Here is a 20,767-nt window from a genome sequence, read left to right on the forward strand (position 1 = left end):
TCTGGCTCTGAAAACTCTTATCTTTTCAAAATCATCATCACGGTCATCACCCACAATCGTCTGCTAATGTACTAGGTAACATTCTTTACTGCCCAAAGGAAAAATGTTTGTTCAGCGAATATTAATAAACTATAAGCTCCTCGAGGGCAAGGCCACGTCTCATTAGTCTTTATATTCCCAGAGCTGGTTCAGCAGTTGACTCACAAGTAGTATTATTTTAAACAGCAGAATGAAACAAAACAAAAAACTGGAAACCACCTAAAGAGTCATTAACAAGAACGTCTTTGGGATGAATTTTTCAGCCATGAAAAACAATGAATACCATATACATGTAAAGATTGATTAACTACACTGTTATTTGAAAGTAATACACTGCAAAGTAATGACTACAGTATGATCTTATCTATGTTTTTAAAAAGATATCTAAAAAATGCACAAAAGCAAATATAGGTGAGACTTTTCAAAAGGAGAAAAGGAATAAAAGACATTTAATCAGTAGTTGCCTTTTTGCTACTGCAATCACGGTCCTAACTCTTTGAGGGAAAGCTGGCTTTCCAACTCCCCTTACCTCCCCCTACCAGTCCTAAGTTTCCATTTAAACAATTTCTTGCCTTCATGGAATCTTTTCTCATTTTCTCCTTCTGTCATTGATACCTAGTCAGTTCTCAATTTGGGATTCTACCCTCTCGTGTATTTTCTCTGCCCCAACTCTGAGCAATATCAGACACACATGGGGACACACACACACACACACACACACACACACACATACACACACACACAGAGATATCCTTTTCTAACCAGAGCAAAGCAACCCCTATTCCTATCACATTCTCTAAATCTTTTCTACATCCAAGTCCCTACTCTTATCCATAAGTAGCACATCTCACTTCTTTTTGAGTGTTTAAGAATAGCTCTTCAGAGTCACACAGACTCCCTCTTTTATGCCTTAGAATCTTTACACTTTGTATTCGTCCCTGAGAAATGTCTCTTCTTGCCCTGCCAAAGCTAAGATACATCTTTGATATCCCATGCCGCGTATTTTCCCGAGAGCTTGTTCCACATGCAGCCTTCTATTATTTGCATGTTAAGGCTCTCCTCTGAGTCTACAGAAATATTCAGATGGCTCCTATCTTAAAAAGAAAAGAAAGAAGAAACAATTCTTGCACATATTGCCTCCCTTATTCATATCCTACTAACACCAGCAAGTTACGTCCTTTCTGTTTTATTTGTCTCTAGATCTCTTACAAGTTTAGCCCCTGCTTCTTCCTTTATTGCCTATCCTTTCCTCATCACGAATGCTCTTCACTGTCTCAGAGGGCCTGTTCAGTAAAGTCCAAAGACCTTTCCCGGTATCCCAGGCCCAGCCCTGCTTTTGCACTCCTCTCATATCCTCCCCAGCACAGCCTGGGTGATCCCAACTGAAACACGGGCTGTTTCCCACACACACTGTTCCTCTCACATGCTCCCTCAGATTGGCACACTTCCAGCAAGCAATGTTTGCCTACTAAAATTCTACCCGTGCTAAATAGCAGCTTGCTTTCTCCAGACCATTCTATGCAGATATAACAATGCCCCCAAGCCTCCTGAAAGGCACATATTCTCTATAGGGTAACTCAGTCTACTACAGAACTACAGAACTTGGAGCAACCTAAGGGTGGAGCCTGGATCAAACATCTTTGTATTCTCATGTAGTACTTTGAATATTGCCATGCATAAAGCAGGCACTCAGCCAATATTTGTTGAAATGAAAGAAAAAGAACTGCTGTATACTTCAGTACATAGCATGAACATAAGTGGAGATAGCAAGAAATATTTCTCTGAACGCTACTGGGGAAACGATCCTCTTGGACATAGAAAATTGTCATCTGGTAACTTCTAAGCCCTGGAGTAGTCCCAGGACAATTGGGGCAGTCCCAAACGAGACCTCCCATTACACTGCCTATGTGTCTTCTCTTGACACTCTCTTTCCCAAGACTCCAGGGAAGAGTGTTGAATTCAAACACCTTGAGGTAACTTCAACTCTTCTTTCCATCTGACTTAGTATGTCCCAGGATAATGCAGCTTAAATTATAAACTATGGATGGAGACAAAATTATATAAATATTAGGGTGTGCCAGGAAACTGAGTATGTTCCAGGACTTATTATTGTGAATTTGCCATCATTTGGAATTGACATAAAGGACCTAGGCTGTGACGTCTACATGGATCAAAACTCAAGTGGGGGTCCTGTGCAATCACAGTAAATCTACTGTACTTTTTGGCTTATGTGTGCCTAATCTCACGAAATTTATTTCATTTCTGTAAAACTAAAATCTACCAGATATGCAAAGTAACTAAGTCTAGGGTGGGTGTGGTAGTAACTTAATCTGAGAAAAATTATTCCATGTAATAAACTATTACCACTGAATATGAAACTGCAATGAATACTGAATCTTATATAGTAACTAAAATAATTTGGAGTCAAAATTCCTTGCAGCAGTACCCAGTCCAATTTGATATATCTAAAAATAATCACAAAGGATTATTTCTCCGGGACAATTGGTTCTAAAAGTCTTTTGCCTTCATGTTATTAATGGCAGCTATAATACTATCTACAATTTATTGAGTTTCTACTTTGTGTGACAAGCACTGTTTTAAATCCTCTTCATGATTATGCATTTAATCCTCGTAACAATCATTAATGGAAGATATTTCTTTCCTTATTTGAAAGATGAGGGACCTGAGAGAAATTAAGTAACTTGCTTAAGTGTATGTGCGTGTGTGTGTGTATGCACATACATACATCTGATAAAGCAGCTCAGCCAGGATATGTACTCAGATTTCTTTGATTCCAAACTCCACACTAATAACCACAGGCAAAAGAAGCAAATCATTAAACATATCATATGTAAGAGCCTTGGTGTTCCATACTAAAATTTCTTTCTTTATATATCCTGTTGCCATTTTGAAAGAACTTCTCATAATATCTTTCCTGAAGCTGACTAATAGAGTGAGACAGAACTACAGGTTAGCAAGTCTTTTCCATCATTCAGTCACCTGAACTAGAGTTTCCCAAACTGTAGTCTGTATTTCATTGGAAGAGATTATTTTAATAGAGAAACAAAAAGAATTATTTTAATAGATTAATTCATTTTAATAAATCTTTTTATTAAAGATAAATCACTGACATAAATGTGATTTTAGGTGATACACAAATAATTTTATTTCACATAAATGTACTTTACTGTGTATAAAAAAAACTAACCAGAACATCAAATCAATGAATTCACAGGAATATAAAGTTTTCTTTCTAAATAAATTCATTTCAGTGTAAAAGACAAACTATACTTCATTTCAAAATTGTGCAGGTACCTACATTTTAACAACGGGAAGGTGCTTCACAAAGAATGGAAAATTAAGCAATGCAACAGAAACGTGACTTCCCAGCACGGAGCGCACACTGTGTTTATATCAGAAGGACAGATGAGACCTTTACCTGTGTTACATCCACCCACACCAGGACTCACCTCTGGTGACTGCATCTAGGGCACAGCCACTTCCTGTTGCTCCTCCTCCAATGACAAGTACATCGAATTCAGACGTGTTTTTCAAAGTCAGTATCTGAGCTTCTCTGGAAGGAGGCTCCCTGTTAACAGGTTCTGAGATGTAGTCTGCTGCTTCAACAAAGGCCAGGTTCACCTGAGGTAAAAGACCATTTTCAAATGTTTGTCTGGAATGCCAATTTAATACATTTTACAATGTACTAAAAAAAGAGTTGTAATGGAGATAAGGATAACCAGAGCTAGACCGGAGTCTACAGTCCACATGGAGTGAGTGATAGAACCAACTGCCTTGGAGAAAAAAAAAAGTCCTTAAAATTCTGTGGTTTTTTTTTTTTTTTCCATGAATCGTAACTATTTAACCGTGGAACACCTGGTTTCAGATTCAATATCTCAACTGATCGTTTTGGTTTCATATACAACCAAGTTCAATTAATTCCCACACCGTACAGCAATTCCCAAATACCTTGTCTAAGACAATTTATAGAAGAACATAAGGAAATGTTTTACCCCGTAGCAGCCATTCATTCAGATAACATTTAAAAGTGTGGAAAGGAGGAAGAAAAAGCACTTTATGCCTTTCTGCAATTTCTTACAAGTATATGTTCTTCGTTCCTTAATTCCCCTGACAAAAATATATTCTTGAGTTTGGGGATCTATAAGTTAAAGTCAGTACAATTAAAAAGAATCTGTTCACAACAGACATTATTATCCAGTTTAAAATCAGCTCTGGCCAATGGGAATAATATTATATAAAGATTTTAGTCAGAGGCTTCCCCATTCAACGTTTTAACAGAAAATTATAGATTTTATATATTTAACACACGCTATTTCAATTTGTGAAAGCTTTAACAATAATATAATTAAAGCCAGCCATAGTCCCCTAAATGATAATGACCTTCCTTATTTCTAGTTCTTTCATTAGAATATAAGTTATCATCCTAAATCAAAAATGATGCTAGTCTTTATATTAACAAAAGTAGTAAGTCAGAGTCAAAAGCTTAGAAAAACAGATATGTATCTGTTTTTTCTCCAAAATGTGAATACCAGGTTCGTTCACTATACTGAACAGTGCTGGTCACTGTTGCTCTAACAGTTAGTATTCCACAGATATGTGGCTTCTATTTTCTTTTCTTTAAATCACAGCATCAGCACAATCCACAGGGGCAGGGTTCTTCCCATTCTGCTGAAGGGCCATGTATGAAGCTCTGAACCACAAGGCCAAGCTTCTTCCAGAAAAGGTGGTCTTAGCTCTGACCAAGAGATTGTTCTGATAAGTGATTTTTTATTCATTTAAATAAAATAGACCAAAGTGCTCCTTATAATTGGATTTCTATTAAAAAAAAAACTTAAAAGCCATAGAGCACATTGAAAGAAACCTGGATTAGAATCAGAGGGTCCTGGCTTATATCTTAGCACTTGTGTTTACTAGTAAAGGGATTTTTGACTGATTATCTCTCTGGCTTTGGTTTCTTCACTTGCAATGTGGGATGAAACCCCTGTGATGTCTCTATCTCTTTAACTTTGGGTTACTCTCAGTAAGGGAATAATGATATGAAAGTAAACTATTAATTACACCAAAGAGGAGTTGTATTATTGTTAAATAATTTGATTCCTTAATAGCAGGGAACAGGAAACTTTCAAAACATATTTTACTAAGTATCATAAATACAAAACGTTATAATCTGGTACCATAATTTTTCAGACTATTAATTCAGATTCCAAACCACAGAAATCTTGCGCTTCCTTATATAACTCCTCCTAATTGTCTGCTAATAACCATTTCCCCATGTTCATATTTACATGCATTTAAGGTAACAAGCTAAATAAATGTAACTGGCTAGGTGCTGTGGAGAATATAAGACGCCTTTCAGTCATGGTCTTTGTTTTCTATCATCTAAGGAGAAGAATGAAAAAAACCACACACACACACACACACACACACACACACACACACACACGGTAAACACATACAAGAACAAATGCCAAAAAAGAGGAAAAAAAAAAAAGCACCAAGCTATGACCATTCAGATTAGAGAGGGAGAGTCTTTCATCTGAGGCTTTCAACTGGGCCATGACAGATGGATAAGACTTGAACATGAGACTGACAAGTGACTAAACGCCAGAGCATTTTCACACATCAAAAGAATTGTGCTGACATTTGCTGCTTGGTAAGTTCTCTAGAAATAGTTGAAAATAAATGTAAGGACGGTACTATGGTAGAGTTCATTAGAACTTGGCAGCACTAACAGACCCCATTCCACGCTGCTCACAGGTTGCAACCATGGAGATTAAACTCAGCAGAACCTCTTCTTCAGCAAGTACACCAGATCTGATGGGCATTTCTCATGCCTTTTGTGCATCTCTCCACTGACTATGCTGTTTCTCCTGCCCTCATCCCCTGCCTCATACTTCTCATCGGTACGCTCTAACCTGTCTCATCCTAACCAACAGTAAAAAATGTCTCTTACATATGTTTCTAACAATCAGCCTGAAAATTCTTGAAGTAACTGTATACCCTTGCTTTTCTACTGCCTCACCTCCTATTCACTCCCCAACTCAAGTTTAATATGGATTTTCACATACACCAGCACCACCACCATGACCAGACCACCAACACTGACCAATGTCCACTATGCTGCCAAACCCAGTGAGCACTTTTCATCCTTCATTTCAGTTGTCATCTCAGCACATTCACTCACCTCAGCATCGGGAAGCTGTCAGTCTGAAATGATGACCCCTCTCTCTCTCTGTCTCTGTCTCTCTCTCTCCCTCCAGCCTCTTGAACTCACTCTCTAGTTTCCTTTGGATGTTTGTCTGCTGTCCAACATTAATCACTGAGGTTCCTCTTGAGTCTGTCCTATTCACTCTTCTCAGATGACTAAAAACTCTCTCTAGGGAACATCATCTTCCTCCATAGTATCAGATATCTTTCATACCACCCTGACCCTCAATTATGCTCCCCTATTCCAGAACCTGGATATCAAACTTCCTACTTCATTTCGATGTCTTCATTTCGATGTCTCACATTATCTCAAAATTCTACTGATAACTTTATCTCCCCAAACCTTTTTCCCTATAAATTTTCCTCATTTCAGTGAAGGTACCATTATATATCTAGTTGCTTGTGTCACTCTCTTAAGTCTCCTATCTGGTCAGTCATTGAGTTCTATAAATTCCACCACCTAAAAAAATTCTCACATCTAGTCACATCATCTTCACTGCCTTTCAAGTCCAGGTATCTTCCCTTTCCTCTATATTAAAATAATATCCTCCTACAGGTCTTCACACAGTTACCATTCGTTCTTCCAAGTCATTCTCCATACTGAAGCTGGGGTAACCATGTAAAAACCCAAATAATGTCATTTCCACGTGTAAAACCCTTCAAGAGCTTTTGACCTAATACAACATAAAGGTAAGCATCTTTAGTTTCTAAGATGCGTCATAGTTTTTCAGAGTAGCTTAAATCTAACAAAGAAATGGACAATACCAAGTGCTGGTGGTGATACAACACAATTGCAACTCTCTTATATTGCTGATGGAAATGCAAAATAATCCAGCCATTTTGGAAAACAATTTGAGAGTTTCTAATAAAGGTGAACACACACTTACCATACAGTGCCGCCCCCCAGGTGATTTACTCAAGAGAAATCAAAACCTGTGTTCACACAAAAACCTGTAGGCAAATATTTACAATGGCTTTATTTATAATTGCCAAAAATTATTAAAAACTCGAACATCCTTCAACTGGTGAATGACTAAACAAACTCTCGTGCGTCCATGCGCTGGAATAATAATTGGCAATAAAAAGAACAAATTACTGATAGTCACAACAACATGAATGGATCTCAAAAGCATCATGCTAAGTCACAGGTTGAAAAATTATGGCTTTCCACCCAAATCTGGCTGCTACCTATTTTAATAAAGTTTTATTGCAACACAGCCACACCCAATCATTCATGCCTAGTACACGACTGCAGTAGCAGAGAGGAGTAGTTGCGACAGAGGAGGTATGGTCTGCAAGCCTAAAACATGTACTGCCGGGCCCTTTAGAGAAAAGTTTGCCAATCCCTGTGCCAAGTGAGAGAAGAAAGACTCAGAAGTCTACATAGGGCATGATTCCATTTACATGATGTTCTGCAAAAGCAAAAGTATATGGTCAGAAAACAGATCAGTGATGGTCAGTGTCTGGAGATGTGCTGGGGAGGAATGACCACAGAGAACATGAGAGCCTTTGAGGATGATAGAAATGTTCTATATCTTGACTGTGGTGGTGGTTATATGACCATATGCTCTTGTCAAAACTCACAGAACTGTACGTTATAAAGGGTGAATTTTACTGCATGTAAATTACACCCCAAATCATACCTCAATAAACTTGACTTAAAAAATAATAAGGGGCTTCCCTGGTGGCGCAGTGGTTGAGAGTCTGCCTGCCGGTGCAGGGGACATGGGTTCGAGCCCTGGTCTGGGAAGATCCCACATGCTGCGGAGCAACTAGGCCCGAGAGCCACAACTGCTGAGCCTGCGCGACTGGAGCTTGTGCTCCGTAACAAGAGAGGCCACGACAGTGAGAGGCCCGAGCACCGCGATGAAGAGTGGCCCCCACTTGCCGCAACTAGAGAAAGCCCACGCACAGAAACGAAGACCCAACACAGACAATCAATCAATCAATAGAAATACTGTAGAATTATTTTTAAAATAATAATAAGTAACCATATACACAGCAATTATGCGCCAGGCATTATTATTAAGGTTTTATTTTTTTCACTCACTTGATCCTCACAATGACTCTATGAGTTAGGTACTACTATGATTTCCATTTTACAGAAGGAGTAACTGAGACACAGAAGTTAAGCACTTGGCCTGTGATTATACAGCTGGTATATGGTAGAGCTAGGAATTGAACTTATGCAGCCTGGTGACACAGACTAAGTTTTACATCACTACAACATACTGATTCTACGTATAATTTGAGAAAAATTAAGAAATAGACTAAATCGTTATAATAGGAGGAGATATCACCAGTTATCAAATGCAGGAAGTTTGGGGGTTTTTTTGTGGTATGGTTCTGTCGTGGGGGTTTTGCTGAGCAATCCTTCCCAAAATATATTTTTTTAAATATACGGCACTATTGAGGGTAATTTATTTAATTTCTGACACTACATTTAAAACAACACTTTATTTTTGTTTATTTTTTTCATAAAAGCTGGAAAGTGTTGCGACTGAGAAGCTAAGCACAAGTTTATTTTAGAGGCAGTAAACACAGCCTGAGGCCCTCCTTATAATTATGACAAGAGAAAGACTCATTTGGGCTTCATATGGCTTTGAGTCACAGAAACACATCTGCACTCTACCTTCCCTAGAATATGTCGATTGAGGAGAAATAAAAGAAAAGCAGTAGGAATAAGACAGTAGTGGTAAGTAACAGCACGCTTTAAGAAAGGGGACCTTTGTGCTCCAAATCTTCCCAGACCTGCTAATCAAACTTCGCAGACAAATTAATCAAGGCAGTTGATTAAACAGGAATCTGGACTGATCCAGAGATTCTGGGAGAAGGCTTGGAAAGGCAACATGCCCTAAGTCACCTAAGAAGACACCTCACACACCACTGCACTTCCTCATCCAGTGGAGGCCCTCAAGGATTCTACAGACTGGAGGACAAAACAAAAAGATAAAGAGGAAATTAGAATATTGCTTAACAGGTGGATTAAAGATAGAGAAGAAGCTATAAGAGCCATGGGAGGCATGAGCCAGACCTGAGAAGGTTTCCTGGAAACCACAGCTAAATCAGGTCAAGAAAGACTAATAGGCATTAGTTGGGTGAAAATGCCAGGAAAGGAAGTTGGCACAGCATGTGCTAAAACCAGAAGTCATTGTAGTGAATTGGTCAGCATACTACTTTCTTAAAAACGTGAGTTACACATCCAATATTTAAAAATTGTTCTCCATATCTGTGAGTCTATTTCTGTTTTGTAACATTTGTTCACGTTTTTCAGATTTCACATATAACTAAAAATATAGAGTATTTGTCTTTATCTGACGAATTTCAATTAGCATAATACCCTCCAGGTCTATCCATGTTGTCACAAATGGGAAGATTTCACTCTTTTTTTATGGCTAATATTCATTGCATATATATACCACATCTTCTTTATCTATTCATCTGTCAGTGGACACAGGTTGCTTCCATATTTGCCTATTGTCAATAACGCAGCAATGAACACTGGGGTGCATGTATCTTATTGAATTAATGTTTTTATTTTCTTCAGGTAAATACGCAGGTCACCAGCGGAGAGAGGGTGGGAGGATGGGAGAAATAGGTAAAGGGAATTAAGAGGTACAAACTACCAGTTATAAGATAAATAAGTCACAGGGATGTAATGTACACCACAGGGAATGTAGTCATTAATACTACACTAACTTTGGTGCATAATCTATAAAAATATCAAATCACTATGTTGTACACCTGGAACTAATATAACATTGTGAGTTAACTGTACTTCAACTTAAAAATAATATAAATAAGTACCATAAATTGCTATATTTCACATAAAAATTAGGATTTCTGTCTGATATCTGCTGAAACTGAACAGTAGCTGCTGCCCTTAGGCAGGGCTGTGCACCCTTGTTAGCCCAGGATTCCCACTCACTGGCTTCACACTTTTATCATCCCAGCCTGGCCCCTGCAGGCATATAAGTTTGCTAAGCCTGGACTTAAAGACAGGACAAGTCCAGCACTATCAGATTCAGGATCTATTACCTAATTCAGCCACTGACGTCAGAAGAAAGGAGAGCCCAAGACACAAAGCAAACTGCCTTGTGCCTAGCATAAGTGCAAGCACAGATCCAAAACAAAAAATTCTTTTCTTGGTAGAATTAGAATACCTAATATTTAATATTACTTTGATGTTGTTATTTCTGATTATATTTAATTATCGTGAGCTGTGGGGAAGTAGGTGGGTTTTCTTTAACTTGTAAGCAAAGGTTCCTCTAAATTTTAAAAACATAAAATTCCTCCAGCATTCTGATAGCAAACATATGGCTTTTGTCAAGAGACTGGCACATAGAACACCTATACAGAACTGAAAGCGAGTTCATAATCTTTGAGAGTTTACATCCCAGAGAACAAAATGGGATTCAGAATGAGATCAGTTTTACTATGTCTGTACACCATTAGACTTGCAAATTAAAAAAATATATATATCCTAGACATTTGCAACTTCAGGTGAGACCGAAAACAAGATCTAATAATTAGTGTCTATTTCTGAAAGAAATGCGTACTTAAAGACCGCATGAAATTAACAACCAGGTTGTCCTGTAATCATGTAGAGTAATAATTGGAGAATAAAGTAGGGTTTCATGCAAATCACTTCTTACTGCAACTATCACTCTCTCTCTCTTTCTCTCTCTCATTATGTGATTGAATCATATATATTGATAATGGAATCATTAGATTTAAGGGGAATGGCTTCATGTTTTGTTGTCACTGAAAAATACCATATTTCCATATTCCTGGAAAGGAAATGCAATAAGCATCTCCTTAGAATGAATCCTAAGATGTTTTAATGACCTTTCACCTCCTGAATCACTTTGATTCTAAACAATGGTGTTTCTTCTTATACTTACAGGACAGTAAGCAACATTTCTCAATATAAACGTACTGGGTGAGGGATTCATGATTACTCAGTAGGAAGACTGGCTAATAGGTGGACCGTCATCTCCACTGGGGACCAAACAAGAGAAAATAAAACAAGTCCATCTTTCTAGGGTGGCTGAGAAACGAGCTCTAGCTCACCTTGAAGGTGCTATCGCGCCTTTAAGTGGTTGTGATTCCTTTAAGAAATCGCAAGGAAGCTCTTTTAATACCAATCACAACATAGCCAAATCATTAAATTATACAACTTTTTTATAGCTGAAAAATAGGGAAAACCCTTTGGCTTTGTCTGAATCTACTTCAAATAAAATCACATAACTACGTGATCTGAGGTTTGAGGGATACGTTTTACCAGTTTTCAAATAAGTATTTTAAAGACACAGAATATGTGTTTGGAGGTGTCGGAACTTGATATTGCTCTTCTATTCCAATAGTGTGCTGAGAATGAAAGGATCTAGAGAGGGAGCCTGAGAGCAGGGAGTGCAGAGAGGGAAGAAGAGCTGCTGCTAGCCCACACAATAACAAGTCAGGTCCCTTGGGTCTTACCATGACACCGAAGTGGGGCTTCCCTGGTGGCGCAGTCGTTGAGAATCTGCCTGCTAATGCAGGGGACACAGGTTCGAGCCCTGGTCTGGGAGGATCCCACATGCCGCGGAGCAACTAGGCCCCTGTGCCACAACTACTGAGCCTGCGCGTCTGGAGCCTGCGCTCCGCAACAAGAGAGGCAGCGATAGTGAGAGGCCCACACACTGCGATGAAGAGTGGCCCCCACTTGCCACAACTAGAGAAAGCCCGCGCACAGAAACGAAGACCCAACACAGCAAAAATAAATAATAATTTAAAAAAAAAGGAGGGAGTCATCCTTTGACCAGTGAGGAAACGGAGTTTTGTTATTCTTTGGGCAAGTAACTGAGAGAATCAGAATCTGATCCCTAGTTTGACTCCAAATCCCATGTCCTCAGCTCTGCTAGGTTATCTTTCCCTGTATGTGTGGGTTACCTAGGGCTCTAGGTCCACCCGCCTTGCAGGCACCAGCGTTGCAGGGAACAGCTGATGGCAGCCAGTGGAATCAGAAGTCTGAGAGAACCTGCTTTGCCCATGGCCAGACACCCCAGGCAGTGACACCGAGGGTTCCACGAAATAGCACTTTTCCTTAAAAACCTCCCTAACACATACATTTGGAAATGGATACAGAACTGAAATGGGACTCACTTTCCCCCCCCATCCCTCTCAGGTGAATAAAATGCTGACCCAATGAGCCAAAGGACCATTTCCGAGTTTCTCAATCCAGATGGCCCTTGGCTGCATTTTAATTTTAAGTTCAAAATAGTTTGGGGTATAATTTGTGATGCACGTTCTCCATTTCTCGGTGAATTATTTCATCAAATATATACACATTTATAATTTTTCTAGTTTATACTCACAAGCATATAATTGGATCTCAGAACTTCTTTGTTGAAAAATCACAAATTTTGAAATAAAGCATGTAAAATTATTTTGCCTAACATTGTCTAACATCTTAAAGCATCTATTTTCTTAATTTGCAAACTCTACCAAAAGGGGGCCTACCTAGCATTAACACAATGTAACTATTAAGCTGGAGAGGGAAGCTAGTAGACTTTTCCCAAAGCATTTCTAGAAAGTTTCCTCAGTCCCACAATATCCCTAAAAAGTTTCTTAAGGAGGCCTTAAAATGGATAAATAGTTGAAAGTGAAATGCAAAGTCAAATCAAAATGAATGTCAATGTTGCTCAGTTAGCAACAGCCTACAAGCTCACCAGCTGTCAACGCTAATCATAGCTCAGTCGTTGACTCACTGTGTGACCTATCGCAGTACAGTTAACCTCGCGGATTTTGTATGCCAGCAATAAAATAGCATCACAAACTCCTCGAAGGCCTGATGTGAGTTATAACTCAAAGATATTGCCATGGCCCCACTTTGGGAGCGAAGTGTTAAATAAAAACCAAAATTATAAGGAAAATGATAGGATGCACTTCAAAGAACATTTCCAGCTCTGTCTGCATAATTTCAGTACTTTCATGAAACAAGCCTCTGAGAAACGGTTAACCATATAGAGTTAGTTTCAACTCGCCTTATGGAAAATACAATGTGTTCAGAATCTTCATCGAGCTTTAGATATCAGACACAGCCCCAACATATTTAGTTGTGTTTTTAGGAGAAAAACAATTCTTCCAGGAATCTAGGCACAGGGTTCTAAACAAGAGAAGAAAATACAGTCTTTGGTATAAACTCTAACAATAAAACTGTTATCAAAAAAATGCAGCTTATTTGTCAAACTGATTAGAAATGAAAGTCAGGACACAGATTTAATGGCTGGATGCTTAAAACTTTTTCTCTTCTTCCAGAGAACACTGCTGGATTACACTTCCCACCCTCCCTTACAGCTGGCTAGAAATGATCCAGTGGGTCAAAAAGCTATAAAACATGGAGAAGCCACTAGAATAAAGGGACATAGGTCCGTGAATGACTACAAGAAACAATTCCCCACCTATCCACACTGAACTGTAATGTGAGTAAGGAAGAAACCTTCATTATAAGCCACTGAGCTTTGGGAGCTGCTTACTACACCAATTAGCTTACTCCACTTAATACACAAATAGGAGATATATTTAGCATTACAACCTAAGATTTGCAATTCCCATACTTTGTATACAGTCCAGAATCTTCCTCTGACGAGTTAGACCCCATCATAAGTAGAAAAATAAATCCATAGAGATAAAGCTCCAAAAGGACAGATAATCAAACGCAAGCCCCAGCAAACCATGGTGCAGAGACATTTCTTCCTTCATGTTTAACGTAATGCTGATGCTGACAGCTCTCGAAGCAGGCAGATGAACCTTGAAACCTATTATTCAACCACTAGTCCCTTCTCCTCCTAAATATACATTCTTCATGTGGTCTCTAACACTACAGTTCCCACCTAAACATTAAAATCAACAGAAATGAAGACTGTTTGAGAACAGTTCCTGTTACAGCACTTTTATAAGATGTTTTTAAGAGAAATGTTGTTTATGAACCTACGAAAAATGCCTCTGGAGATGTAAGACTGTTTACTCAGAGAGAACAAACAAGTCTGGTAGCCAGAACTACCTCACAAAGTTAAAAGCAATCTGGTAAGCAGAAAGCCAACGTGTCAGGTGATAATTTCAGCTACATTAGTGCTCGGGAAGATTTCTACTGATTTCAGACCCACAGATACTCTTTAGCTTAGGAGCCAGAAGAATGTTTACAACTGAGGTTAAATTCTTAAAGATACTAAGGGCATTCAATAAATAAATAGTATCTATTCAATCAAAGATACTATTGAAAAGTGATACTTAAGTAGAATTTTTACAATTGAAATTTTCTCAGTTGACACCTTGTCCTAGATGCTATGCTTATGATTTTAAGTGTAACTTAAAAAAAAATTCAAAGCACTTTTAGTTTCACAAAAAAAATTGAGAGGACATTCCAGAGATTTCCCATATACCTCCTGCCCCACATACTCACAGCCTCCCCCATCATCAACATCACTCACCAGAGTGGCACATTTTTTACCAAAGATGAACCTACATTGATACATCATAATCACCCAAAGTCAACAGTTTACTTAAGGGTTCATTCTTGATGTTGGACATTCTATGGTTTTGGACAATGTATAATGACATGTATCCACCACCACAGTATCACACAAAGTATTTTCATTGCCCTAAAAATCCTCTGTGATCTGCTTATTCATCTCCCAGCATACATTCCTGGCAACCACTGATCTTTTTACTGTCTCCAAAGTTTTGCCCTTTCTGGAATGTCATATGGTTGGATTCATACAGTGTGTAGCCCTTTCAGATTGGCTTCTTTCACTGAGTAATACGCACTAAGGTTCCTCCATGTCTCCTCATGGCTTGATGGCTCATTTCTTTTTAGTGCTGAATGATGTTCCATCGTGTGGATGGACCACAGTTTATCTATTCATTCGCCTACTGAAGGCCATTTTGATTGATCCGAAGTTTTGGCAATTACGAATAAAGCTGCTACAAATATCCATGTGCAGGTTTTTGTGTGGACATAAGTTTTCAGCTTCTTTGGGTAAATATCAGTAGGTGTGACTGCTGGATCATATGGTGAGGATATGGTTAGTTTTGTAAGAAACCACCCAACTATGGCATTGCAAAGTGGCTGTGTCATTTTGCACTCCCACCAACAATGAATGAGGGCTCCTGTAGCTCCACATCCTCACTAGTGTTTAGTGTGCTTATGATTTTGATTGGTTGTGCTTATAATTTTTTAAATTAATTTATTTATTTATGGCTGTGTTGGGTCTTCGTTTCTGTGCGCGGGCTTTCTCTAGTTGCAGCCAGTGGGGGCCACTCTTCATCGCGGTGCGCGGGCCTCTCACTGTCGCGGCCTCTCGTTGCGGAGCACAGGCCCCAGACGCGCAGGCTCAGTAGTTGTGGTCCACGGGCCAAGTTGCTCCGCGGCATGTGGGATCTTCCCAGACCAGGGCTCGAACCCGCGTCCCCTGCATTAGCAGGCAGATTCTCAACCACTGCGCCACCAGGGAAGCCCTGTGCTTATAATTTTGATTTCTCTTTGACTGATATTCATCTTAAGGTTTCTCTAACCTCTACCAGTTTCTCTGGCCAGCAGTTAATGTAAGCAGCATTATGCCAATCAAAAGCTCAGCTATTTAAAGAAACCTGGTGCTGTATCTCTCTTATTACGCCAAACAAGGCTAGGTCTATTTCAAATATTTTATATCCTGTATGGCGCGGGGGAAGAAAGAGGTATAATTAAAGACCTGCTAATGTGTCAGGTACTGTGATCATTATCTTGTATATTCTGAACTGGTTAGTGCTTGGCAGGGGAGAAAAGCCTGGGAGTAAAGTAACAGTGTCCCTACCTTATAAAGAAACTAGAGTTCTGGAAGCTTTCATAACCTGTGCACAGTAACAAGCTCACCAAAACCCGGCCACACTTGTTTAACAGACACATTCAGGGAGCTAACTGTCTTTTCATTTGAGGATCCATTAAAATAACCCCCAAAGTAGATCTCACTTTGACTAGATATAATCATTCCATTATTTTTTTGCTGCTGCACCAATCCTATCTTTTGAATTTGGGGTCATTGGTACTACCAATCAAAAGACCCTGGTTTACTAGGATCTCTTACAAATAATGTATTGAGAGGGAGAGACTGAGAGTAAAACAATGTTCTCAAAATTCCTATGGATTTTAACTTTCATACAGCACTTTGCCTCGCATTAGCATAAGTATTTTTCCTCACAAAGGTGGTATATAGGTTTACTTATAATTCAACTCACCTAATCCTATCAACTCACTAACATCACCCCTATCGTGGTTTTCATGTTCCCTTCATTACCATGCATAACAAAGTAAACTATAGCCTTTAGTAATCCACTCAAAGTATAGGCTGTCTCTTACAAAGTGAGAGGCTATTTTGCAAAGCATGAAGATCCTGTCGTTAACAAATATTACTACATCATTGGCTTTAGGAAAGAATAAGTTTAATTGTATTCCCCTTCAAGCTAAATTCTGATTTACCCTCAAAAACCAGGTTTACACCCCCCCAAAAAAAACCAGAGCTTTCTAAATTGTTTCACCATAGAATTACAACAAATAGTGTTGTACTATATATTAATGTATCAAAAAGACTATATTCACATAACTTTTTAGGAACATATCACCATATAAATCAAGTCTGCCATAAATTATATAAGCTTAAACAGAAAAAAAAACCACAGTGGGAACTTCAAGGAATTTATTACTTACAAGAGGAAGAAAGTTTAAGCCAATAATTGGTGTTGTCTACCTTGTTATTGGCTCATCTTCAGATCAGGAATCAAGTAGAAGAGAAAACAGAAGGGTGTTTGTGTGACCGTTTGTAGCCATTCTCCTACAAGCTCAGATGAAGGACAGGCCATTTGCTACTAAACCTCAAAGTCTTAACACGGTATCCCTGAACCCAAGGGTCTCCAAAGATGAGAGCAACTTCCGTGCTCACCATATACTCATATAGTTATTCACACTTTATGTTCATTTCACCTGGGAATAACTAACACTTTTGGCAAGGTTACTATATTCCAGGAATTCTCCCAGGCTTTACTGCTCATCAACAGTCCCATGAGGGAGGTACCACTGTTCTCCCCATCTGGCAGATGGGGGAAAAATGAGGCCTAGAGAATTTAAGAAAATTGCCCATAGTCACTCAGCTGTTCAGAAGCAGAGCTGGGTGTCAGAAGCAGACAGCCTGCAAAGACGCTCCAAAGATCGTGTTCTCGTCCTTTCTGTTACATTGCTGATGAACAGAACATCGATGAGAATCTCTCATTTCCTTGATTCTAATAATATCACTCCTCACGCTGAAAAGAGATTCCCTGCCTATGCATGGTGCAGAAAAGAAGAAAAAAACATTCACATCTGGGCTTTGAGAAAGCTCTCTGTGGTTCTCAGGCTTCACCTCAGAGCTGGCTCACAGAGCCCACCACACCTCCAGAGTGGGTAATGGAAGGAACACTTTGAGCACATGGTACATGAGAGGGCCACCCTCAGACCTAAAGAGATCTTTGTTACATCAACCACACGGCTGGGGTTAAAAAGGAGCCCACACTGTTACATCAGTTTCCAGCTAGGACCTAGAAGATATGAAAGAAATGTGGAGTTTAAAATTTTTTGAAGTTTCCGAAAAAAAGGCCTTCAGTGTCTAATGAAAAGACAAAAGCCCAAGGCAACCCTCAGTTAAAAGTTTGCAATCCTACCCTAGTTTTGCCCCCATTCTTCCCACCCCCCTGAGGAACCCTCCGGCAGCCCTGACTGTAACGCTCTCCACCACTGTTCCTTGCTAAGATTTACCGCCTCCGAAGCTACCCAGGGCCCTCTCTCCTAATTTAAACTCCATTCTCCCACCAGCTTGGAATTAGAAAAGGAAGCTGTCCCATGAAGTAACACTCCCCTTTCACTAGACAGTAAGGAGACCCGAGAAAAGCAAACTGTCCTGAGAGGAAGACTAGATGTCTTCTAGGTCCCTTCCAATGAAAAGTTTATTATTAAACAGACCTATACTAAACAGTGAATGACAAATACCTTACTCTTGAAAATCTGCACACCACTGCAGGGGTGTTTGCTTGCTACATCCCTGGTGGGAATTCAAGATAGTGCTGGGGAGTTTATATCCCACTACACAGCCTCCTGTTCCTTGGCATACAGCTGGTCCGGGGAAAGGAAAAATCAAGAAGGCTTTGTGGAAACTTAGTCACCTACATGTGGGTGAGGAAACAAAAAGAGAGGGAAAATGGAATGAATAGGAAGCCTTTCCAAGACTACTCAAAAAAATCCTACATGTATCACTGGAGGGGGCCTGGAGTGTGGATGCCATTTGTGGTCACAAACCTCCTTCCCTGCAGGTGGACACAGTCAAAAGAGGCCCACATTCCATTCATCTTTCCCCCATCAGCTTCCTCGCTGGAACTGAAGATTTAGGTTGCACAGCTCCAAAATATAATAACAACAACAACAGCTCTCTCCTTAGGCCGTGATCTCCATCCTTTCTAAATCTGACCTTATTTATCTCCGAAGAAAAAAATTCTCTAGGCCTCACTTGGGTCAACAGTGGAGACTCTTCACCACTGAAAAATATAACATAAATGTTAATAGTATGCTTGCATGAAGAAAAGCCACACCATGAAGTAAAGTGGAACAAAAAAATCTTTGCTATCACCTCTAACCTCCAACCTGCCCACAAGAAATGCCAGTCTTCACGAATGTCTCTATTTCCTCACCTACGGTAGCTTTTATTCAAGCAACTGAGTAAAAGGTAAGTGAACCACATCTTAGTGGATTTCACTGTGTTTTCCATTTAATTAATCAAGAAAGTATATACAATAGTTTTCCTTTTATTCTTTTCCTTGCAAATACAAGCTAATTTAAAAGGGTTTTGTGAGCTGACCTGACAGCTAAACACTTACAGCACTATCCCGTCACCAAAGGTGCTGAAACAACTGACCAACTTTTACAATCAACCCGTTTGTATTTGGAATACGACCTCTGCCTGTATTTTAGGAAGGAAGCTTTGCACCAGGAATATCAAATGAGCACAAGCTAGGGGCCAGGGGATACAGAGCTTCGAGTGCAGGAATGCCAGCAAAATGTGCCTCAGCTCAAAAGTCAGCAGACAGTTTTCTCGGCCATCAGTACCTGGGGCTTTCAAAACCAACTTATTCTTAAAGGAGGACAGTTTATCGGTTGGAATCACTTCATAAAACTGGAAAAAAGATAAAAACACAAGCCAATACTTTAAGCATTGCTCTCAAGAAAAACAGCGCGCCTAGTCACATTTTAGTCACGGCTTCTGTAAAATGTAGCCAAATAATGGGTGTCAAGGGGCAGCTTTTTTCTTGACTATTGAAGTCGGGGAAATTTCCTCCCCTAGAGTGGCTCTGATTGGCAGATATTCTCTGAGAGAGGACAGCTGAGGCCTGTGGTCATTTTATGTCAGTGGCTCAACTGAGATGGTCTCCTCCCCCCTCCTCACACACCCCTCTCTTTTTTTGCCAATCCCTATGGTTACATCCAAAACTGCTACCCAAAATACGCTCATGGCAGTGGCTTAAAGGGACAGGAATCACTGCAAAAAGAATACACACACTTGGGCATATGTCTTATGCAACTCATTGATTGAATATGCCTGTGGTGATTTTTCTCAAAAGAACTTGTCAGATTACAATTATAAATGACTTGAAACTGCTGGTATCTGTTTCGTTTGGCTATTAGGGTGGTCAGGATGTCTAACTTAGGAAGGAGAAAATGACAGAATGTTCCAGGAATCAACAGACCTTCATTTTGCTTGATTTTACTGACTAAAATTAACCCCTAACTTGATGGATCGGAGGCAGTATCAACTGCTTATTCTATTCTGTGGAGAAGAAGAGAAGTCAAACAACAGCGACAACAAAATATATTTCTGAAACAGTATTCCCTAGGTACAAAGTTAAGTTATAAACTCGGAAATAGAGCATGCTTACTGTTGTTAACAGACGTGAACCATGTACAAATTTAGCAACAACTTACCATACTAGACATCGTGACCTTTGGCACTGGCACCCTCCAATATCGTTTCAGATACCACTGGTAAAAGATGGCAGAAGTAATCTAATCTGTTAAAGTCCATGTCCCAAACAGAACTGCACTTCTAAAATAGCCTGAGCAAAAACAACATCTTTTCACACTTACTTTTAAGGAACCAAGGAAACATTTTAAAAGAAATAGTGCATCAAGCATGTTCAGCAGCTGAGAATGAGCTTCAATAGCGAGTCAGTAATACCTGCAACATGTATACCTAGGGAAACCTTAAGAGTAATGTACTCACAGTTAAGAATGAAAAAAACCAGCACAACCTGTTCAATATCGTCCATCTTTAGGAGGTAGCACTAGAAATTAGCTTCTTTTTTATTTGTAAGCCAGCAAATTGATTCTTCTTAATATGTGTTTTTAACGTGGTATTTCCCATTCAGGACATGGGACTCCAAGCAATGCGGCTGGCTCCATCACCAT

General features: G+C 39.4%; 1 protein-coding gene across 6 annotated transcripts in view; it reads right to left on the reverse strand.

Annotated features, from left to right (window-relative positions):
- GPD2 (glycerol-3-phosphate dehydrogenase 2) overlaps nt 1–20,767 on the reverse strand; it is a 134,174-nt gene that overhangs the window by 76,417 nt on the left and 36,990 nt on the right. For 4 of the 6 annotated variants that reach the window (XR_003001960.1, XM_024735957.1, XM_024735956.1 and 1 more), the window contains exon 3: nt 3,510–3,681. Coding sequence is in view for 3 of the 6 variants with exons in the window: in XM_024735957.1 (XP_024591725.1) it covers nt 3,510–3,681 (172 nt within the window). In the remaining 3 variants the exon portion in view is untranslated. Of the gene's footprint in view, nt 1–3,509; nt 3,682–18,301; nt 18,475–18,607; nt 18,702–20,767 lie in introns of those variants that run through there. The other 2 variants (XM_024735959.1, XM_024735958.1) reach the window with 2 other exon arrangements.

The sequence above is a fragment of the Neophocaena asiaeorientalis genome, unplaced genomic scaffold, assembly GCF_003031525.2.
Source record: "Neophocaena asiaeorientalis asiaeorientalis breed wild unplaced genomic scaffold, Neophocaena_asiaeorientalis_V1.1 scaffold72, whole genome shotgun sequence".
In the NCBI taxonomy this organism is placed as follows: Eukaryota; Metazoa; Chordata; class Mammalia; order Artiodactyla; family Phocoenidae; genus Neophocaena; species Neophocaena asiaeorientalis.